Genomic DNA, 8,214 nt, shown 5'->3' with positions numbered 1-8,214 from the left:
TACTCTGGCTCTTCCTTCCCACCTCCACCCCCCGCCCACGACGGCAGGACGCACGCAGGGCGTGGCTTCGAGTTCAGTTCTCACAGGCGGGAGACGGAACTGAGGTGGAAGCTCTAGGAAAATCGGGCTTGGGCGTACAAGTTTGTAACCCCAATACTCAGGAAACTGAGACAGGGGCAGTCATGAATTCATGGCCAGCCTGGGCAACATAACAAGACCCAGTCCAAAACCTGGGAAGAGTGACTGGTGAGAAACGCGTCCCTGGTTGGGCTCCTTTTCTTCTGGCCACACCCTGGCCTGGACGCCCGAGTCTGACTGCTTTTCTCGACACAAAAAGTCCCCTTGAAGCGTCAGGTTATTTACAGATGGGATTTTGTCACTTTGTCAAGGGCGGGCCTCTGGGGAAACAAACTCAGCCAAAGCTCTGCCCCCCACTGAGGCAGAACTCCAGTTTAAGTGAGCGGCCCCTGGCGGTGGCTGAGGGGCCTCTGCCCCTGGAGTCCCATGGGCAGGGGCAAAGGGAACTTTTCTCACTTGAAAGATGGAGCAGTTAAGAACCTAGCTACTAGCGAAAGACGTAGGAGGATGGCCTCTGTTTTTACTGAGTCTGGAGGCAGGAGACTACCTCAAATCCTCCATGTATAGCCATGTTTGTCTTGGCTCTCGTGGCATGTAAAGGATGAAACAGAACACATACTTGGATTTGGCTCCATTTCTCAGATGAGCAAAATTGAGGCCTGGAATATTAAGCTTCAGGATAGTATTGTCTCCCCATGCAGCGATGGTTTTCCCGTCTACATTGTGTCCTTTCATTCTTAGGATAAACCAGGAAAAGGCGCGGAAGCTAAGTAGAAGTTGGGTTAATTCGTCTCAGTCTCACAGAAGTGGTAGAGCCAAGATTTAAACCCTTCTTAATCAGGTAAATGATTGGGTTTTTTTTTTAGTTAATATTTTCTGTCCACATACCTCTGCATTTAAGTATTTTCCTGTGGGCACCACTGTACTCTCGTCCATTCTGTCACAGCATTTACTACAAAGTACAACTCTCACTGATTTCTGTTGTCACTAGACTGCCACAGCCTGAATGCAGTGGCCATCTTTGACACAAATACATGATAAGGAAATAAGTATTTCACAGATGGCTATAAACAGGGAAATAGCAATGGGTTCTTGACTTATTTTGAGAGCACAGAAACAGAATTAACAGTCATAGCCCAATTTCCAGGGCAAAGTATAACTTTCCACCCTAAGATTTTTTTACTGAAAATTACTGGAACACACACACAACTTCAAAATTTCACAGTTTTAGAGCCATCATCTTCTGTGACTGCAGAAGAACCATAGTGAGCTACTTCGCTATCCCCAGAGGACTTAAAGGTTACTAGTTATTGCCATCAGAAAAAAAAAAAACTGTAATTAAGAAAAGTCTGTGCCTTGAGCTTTTTCATGCTTTGGGAGTTACTGGCTATGGATCAAATCCCAGGAGTGGGTTAACTAGGACAGGGGAAATGAACATTTTTTTTTCTCATGTTGCCAGATTGCTTTCAAGCAAGGGATTTTGCCCATACTGCACTGAAGTCAGACATGAAGCTCAGCCCCAAGGAAATCCAGTTCTTTCTCACCTCAATAGCTGGTTTTAATTTCCCCATTCTCCAGCAACTTGTTAATATTAGTACCGACCTTTGGGGCAAGGTGAACACATGGTTGGACTGAAGTGAAAAGGCTCTGGGTGGCTCAGGAACTCCTTTGGCAGCTACAGCAGCTAATATTTCAACACTGCACACACCCCTTAACAAGGGTGCTTCCTCAGCCTTCCCAGGAACCAACGGATGTCTCCGGGTTTCCTATTTGATGCCACTCACTGGACCTGCTTTGGGGGTCTGTAAATGCAGGAGAGCCATTGGATTATTAGCGATGGAAGAAAAAGCATCTAAGAGAACAGGTAGGTGAGAAAAAAAGGAAAAATAGACAGGTATTTCACAGGTCAAAATCCTTGCTTCAGGCTCTTGGGAAGGTTTTCTTTGCATATGAGTTTGATTGAGCTATATTAAAGGGAATGGAAGTGTTGGGAATAGGTGATGTGTGTATCTAATCTATCAGTATTTTAAAATCCAGTTGTACTTGACTTTGTAGAACACTGGCCTAAAGGGCAATCCCCTACTATCTTTGAAATTCCAATTTTCATTTTATTTCATTTAATTTTGGAAATAGAGTCTGTTTCCCATGCTGGCCTGGAACTTTCTGTGTATCCCGGACTGGCTGTGATTGTTTGATCCTCCCAGCCTAGCTTCCAGCTGTGTAGTACATTTTTAAATGTACAATAAAGTCTGTATCTCTGACCTCTCCTCTCCTAGTATATGAAGTAGAGTTGATTTGCTATGAAACTTTGACAAGTTCTTTAGTTTCTCTGGCTGTCCATAGACACCTTAGTAGAATATAAATTAAAACCCGTAGCCTACTTCCCTCAGAGATCTGGCTTGATGATAAAGAAAGGGTAGAGTGGGGGAGGTAGAACCCAGAACTCTTTGGAGACACTTCAGGACTTTCAAGCTGTGCCTGAGATTAGTGCTCTTGGCTTTTATGTGGCATCCACAGGTAGTACCACCCACAACCCTCTACGTGTGCTCCTTCCTGACTGACTGTGGTCAACGAAGAGCCACTCTTATGACTAGAATGCTGTGAGCTTTGCAGACCAGATGTGAGTCTGAAAATAGAGGAGCAATGGGACAGCGTGGCTGCTATCAGAGAAGTCCTGATGTGTACTCATCTAAGAATCTAGCCCGTAAGCATGTGATCAGCCATCTGTCAGCCTTTTAGCTGTAACAAATGCATCCACAATCATGCATTTCAAGACTTGCCAATACAGAGACCGTATTTATGATTTTATTGCCCATATATACTGTTTTGATGCTTTAAATGAGACTCCTCCCCACACTCTGTACTTGGACGTGGGAGCAGGCTCTGCGAGTCTTCAAAAGTCAAACTTCATAGTTTTCTTCCATAGAGATAGTCTCTCTTTAAAATTTATGGTTCAACCTTTAGCCTTGACTGAATCTGATGCTGAGTGAACCCTGTGTGTATAACCAATGCAATAAACCTTAGAGGGAATTTCATAATTTTATTTATTCTATAACATCCCAAAGTTTTAAAACCTTCTTAGATGCCACTCTTTACCTCAGACAAACCAGCTCTCCCATCCATTCCCCTGAAAGCTGTTATAATACCTATGGTGAACTGGGACTTCTCATCACCATGTTTATCTCATCTGCAGCAGAGAGATGTAGACTATGAACATGGTCACTGAACAAGTGTCCTCTATACCAGAACCTGCGATGAACACTCAGTAGATCACAGGGATCCAGGCTCCATCTTCAAGGAGCCCACAGTCTTCTTAGGTAAAGAGAACCCTTGGAATGTAGAAGCACATGGGCAATATGAGAACCAAATATGAAGTGCCTCTAAAGGCTACAAGGCTGACTTTCAGAGTAGTTAAACACTAAAATAGGCCTTGATGAGCAAGGCAGAGCTCAGTGATAATGTAAGATGCTCCAGGCTGAGCAAAAGCTGTGTTTGGGGGCACATGGGCAGTATGAGAACCAAAGATTAAGCCTCTCTCAAGGCTACAAGGCTGACTTTCAGAGAAGTTAAACACTAAAACAGATCTTGATGAGCAAGACAGAGCTCAGTGAGAATAGAAGATGCTCTAGGCTTAGCAAAAGCTGTGTTTGGGTACCCTGTGAATCAGCCAGTGCAGGTTAAACATGGGAATCTGAAGGGTAGCACACTGAATAGGTAGGTTGGAACTTGACTTACAAGAGGTTTGAATGCTAATCTGAGGCATTTCTAGAAGGATTTTTTTGTTTGTTTGTTTGTTTTTAATTTCTGGGCTCAGAATTGGTAACAGTGGTGAAGAGTTTCATAGGCAAGTTTAAATTTTTAAATTAGGTTATCAAACCTGGACCCTGAGTGTTCCTTTCAGACCTTGTCACAAGCCTTCTGGCTGCCTAGCTCAGATTTCTTGCTACTAAAATTATCTTCCTGATTCTTGGCAGTGTCACAAGGACAAATTTGTAAACATAAAAGATATGTTCATGTGTTTGGCTAGATTACCTTGGACAAGCCATCCCCTCCTCAGACCCATTTCCCTGTGTTGCTACTATGGATGTTTGAAATGAACATGTAAAATAACCGAAATGTTGCATTGTGAGCATTGGAAACCACACACAGTCATGGTAAGAGCTTTAAAACAGACTTACCCTAGCTGTGTGACTTATTAGGATTAAGAGACTTGTGTCTTGCAAAGTCTATTTCTGAGACTCTAGGGGTTCTCTGCTAATCTGAAAGACCTAGGCATTTTTTTTTTACCTTTAAATTGACACATAATTGTACATACTTGTATGGTACTGTATGATACTTTAATATTGCATATAATGATTACTTGGCATATGTATCACCGCAATATTTATCATTTCTCTTCTATACCAGCTACTTTGAAGTATATAATTATCTGTTGTCAACCATAGTTACATGCTGTATTCTAGAATATCACAAATTACTCCTCCTATTCACTTGAATCCTGGACCTATTGTTCTCTCTTCCCCTCTCCTTTCCCCACTAGTCTATACTCTGCTTCTTACCAACATCTTTTAGGTTCTGCAAATAAGTGAGACTTTCTATGCCAGACTTAGTTAACAGAAACTAAAAATGACTACCTCTCTAATTGAGTTTCAGGAACTCTGTACAGTGTAATTGTTAATCCTGCTTCATAATATCATGATGAAGCTTACAGATTACTTGGATAAAAAAAAGAAGGACAACTCATTAATTTCACAAAGAAAACAACAATGTGAAATAATATATATTTAGCATTCCTCGGGTTTCTTTATGTATGTCAATACATTTGATCTTCACTAACACTGAAGGAATATGCACTACTTTCCTTCCTTATATACTAAATGAAAAAGCAAAACAAAACAGAGTTACTAAAAAGTTAGTCTTTTGCCCAGTTTCTCAGATCCAAAAGTAAGCAAAAGTGAGATTCTGCCCAGACCGTGTGGCTCCAGATTCCATTGTTCTTAACTGTTGTGCCTCAGTAGGTGCCTTGACATAGATATGTAGGCTTTAGTATTGAAAGTCTTATATGGTATTTACAGAGCAACTGGAGTGACTCTAACCCTTGTGTAGACTAAGGTTCTGAGAAGATACTTCAGGGAGCTTCTTAAAAGGCAGACTGGAGCTGGGAGCATTTGAGGGCAGGGCCTGGAGATTTCTTTTCCTGAGAGATTGCCCTTGCACAGTCCAGCTCAGTAGAAGAAAGTTGAGCTTCCTAATATCCAATCACTGGAGGTTTGTTGGGGGTGGGAAGGTTACAGAGAATGAAGTAAAAGGGCACTTGGACATCTTCCAGGCAAGCTGTGCAGTTGCACAAATTCTACAGATAAAAGTCTCAAAATAACCAGAGGAATGGCAAGAAGAGTGGGAGCAAGTGAAATGGGGACATCTGGATGAGGTGGCTCTAGCCTGTGGATTTATGCTATTTAGATAGAGACTATTGCCTCTTGTCCTTCATACTCTTCTCAGTGAAGTTTCCACTCCTAAGCCCCTATCCCAACACCTTGGCATGAAGAGCTTTAGCTGGGGTTTGGTTTGATTGTGATGGCTTTATTGCTGGGTCATCTCATAGGATTGGCAGCCATGCGAACTGTGCTTACTTATTGGCTCTCTGCCCAGCAATGGCTGCATTCACTCCTATTCCCAAGGTGTCAGATTTACTCTGATTTATTTAACCTTGGCTGGAGAGCGTATAAAGATGATCAGATAGTGCAAATCTCTTTGGAGTGCCCCGGACAACTCGTTTAAAGAGAGAGAGGTCTTGTGGAGAGGCAGGCAGCAGACTCCAGGGAAGGACAGTTTTGCTATGCCTTTTTGAGTAGGGTGAGCAATGAGGTAGTAAAAGTCTATTTCCAGTTTGGGCCTTAAATTGCTAGCTCAAAACATTGCATTTTTAATTAGGGACATTATGGTTTTTGTTTTTGTTTGGGGGACCCTTATAATTCTGGTGTGACTTTCTTTCTGAGTTCAAGCTTCATGATTCTAATCAGGCCTTTTTTATTTCAAAGCTGAAACCTATCTCCATCACCTTTGCCATGCCACACCACACAGGATGTAAGCACATGATCTTTGGTCTTTTATTTGCATACTCTACTAGCCCTGTCTTCATTGGCAGGAAGTAACTGGTCAGACCTGGGCTGTCTTGCTGGCTGCCTTCCTTGCTGGGCTCCAACTTATCTTCTATGTACATAGTCCTTAGAGTTCAGAGGCCTCTACTGACTTCTGCCTAGCCTCTGGCTTTCAGCACCCACATCCCCACTTGCAAATACGGGAGCAGAAGGAAAAGAGGGAGTTGGAGATAGTCTGTGAGAGGCTCAGAAACCCAGTGCATCCCCCTGTCTCAGACCTGCCCACCTGCTGCTGTGGCCACGACAACAGAAAGGGCAGCTAGGAACATAGGAAGTGAGGTCCAATACCTTGTGGGCAGTGCTGTCATTAGCTGCAACGCCTAAGATGTCTCAAGAGATGGGAGAGCTCACTCAAACCAGGTTACAGAAGATTTGGATTCCACACAGCAGCAGTAGCAGTGGGCTGCAACGGCGAAGGGGCTGTAAGTGGGGTTTACAATTGTGGGTGGTGGTGGTAGGTGGGTCTAGAAGAACAAATGGTGCTCCCATCCACTCCTGCCCTCACATAGAAGTTGGAATAGATGAGCAACTGAATAAGATAGCTAGAGCATAACAAGAGGCTAATATGAGAAAGGATAAAGAAGTAAGAAAGAAAAGCAGATAGAAAAGACAAAGAATGAGCATTAGAGAAATACCACTCAAACTACGGGGACCCCTGACTAAGGGCTTTCCCCCTTGAATCAGGAGTTTGTTTGGAATGGTTCTTGTCTAGAATGTGAGGGTTCTAGTGTAGTATACTATTCGGAATATTTTATTTTGGCTTCTTTTATGAAGGATCTGGAAATGGATTTTGTTTAATTTATACCAGGGTGAATTAAGGTAATGGTTTTGGGCATTGTCTCTCAAAGGACAGGTGCTGAGTCCACAGTACTACTGTGTCACTGGTCAGCATTGCCCTTTCTCTTTCACTGTCCTTTTAAAAATAAGTCTGTACTTGCCTGGGCTGGGAGTACTGGGCTCCTGTATTGCCTTCTTGGCCTTGACATTTATAGACAGTCTTGCTATTCTGAAGAGTTGAGGGAAAAGACAGTACCACAAAGCCTTGTCTGATGGTGTATTTTTCACTTGGAAATTTTAAGGAGCAGGGGCCAAGGGAAAGTAAGTAAGCAAAGCTTGGAAATAGGCTTTGAAACTGAAGTATACCATTTCTCAAAGATAACCGGGGATAATCGTGCAACAAGGTGTTTCCAGCCCAGCTTGAGGGAGCAGAAGGGGGCTAGAGATAAGACATCTGTGGACAGCAGAACTGGGGCAACTCTGAGTCAAGCAACCTCTGAGGAAGCTGCTGGACTCTTAATGTTAGAGGAGGGTAAGCCTAAGGCATTCTGGGGGCAATACTTCATCTTGTCAGTTCCAGGAAGATATACAATATTAGATTAGAATGTAGGATATGTACAGAAGAAGCAGAGTGTTGGATAAATCCCCATGTTGTGTTCTCCATTGCTCTCTCCAACAGCAGTCCTCATTAGTCATCTGGAGATGTAGGAGTCTGTATAAGATAGAACCTCATTCCACCCTTACCCATCCAGCCACTCTTGATTCTGCTGGGTTTAGCTGACAAGCAGTGAATCCTTTCTGCATGCATAGGTCTTCCTTGTATTCCTGTGAAATCTGACTAATATACTGAGGAGGCAGATTCAGGGGAATTTCTGTAAGTTTGAGAGCTAGTCTTAGCTACACTGTAAGTTCTCAGCCAGCAGAGCTGTATCTCAAAAAATGGTATAAGAACAAACCCCACACAAAATAGAAAAATATGTGTTTATTTTAATTCTGAGTTCCAAATTCCTTAATTGTTCATACATACTTACCAGATGTAAGGCTGTGTAGCTTTGAGTCCTACCTCCTGTCTTTGTAAACATAGACAAGCATCTTTCTGCTTCTGTTCCCTCACCTGTATACTGATCTTGCTAACAGTGCTGTTGCAAGGATTAGGTAAGCTGAAGTGGGTAACATGCTTAGAAGAATGGCCACACAG

At 42.9% G+C, this 8,214-nt stretch overlaps 1 protein-coding gene across 5 annotated transcripts in view; it reads left to right on the top strand.

The window, feature by feature from the left end:
- The first annotated feature begins 60 nt into the window (after positions 1 to 60).
- Positions 61 to 8,214, top strand: part of Pfkfb1 (6-phosphofructo-2-kinase/fructose-2,6-biphosphatase 1) — a 70,217-nt gene continuing 62,063 nt past the window's right edge. For 2 of the 5 annotated variants that reach the window (XM_051178953.1, XM_051178949.1), the window contains exons 1-3: positions 61 to 246; positions 820 to 919; positions 1,811 to 1,942. In XM_051178953.1, coding sequence (XP_051034910.1) covers positions 1,852 to 1,942 — 91 coding nt within the window. In that variant the 5' untranslated portion in view covers positions 61 to 246; positions 820 to 919; positions 1,811 to 1,851. Of the gene's footprint in view, positions 247 to 819; positions 920 to 1,810; positions 1,943 to 6,090; positions 6,662 to 8,214 lie in introns of those variants that run through there. The other 3 variants (XM_051178952.1, XM_051178950.1, XM_051178948.1) reach the window with 3 other exon arrangements.

This window comes from Phodopus roborovskii, unplaced genomic scaffold, assembly GCF_943737965.1.
Source record: "Phodopus roborovskii unplaced genomic scaffold, PHOROB, whole genome shotgun sequence".
NCBI lineage: Eukaryota > Metazoa > Chordata > Mammalia > Rodentia > Cricetidae > Phodopus > Phodopus roborovskii.
The sequence above is the reverse complement of the archived record's forward strand: the minus strand, read 5'-3'. Positions and strand labels throughout refer to the sequence as shown.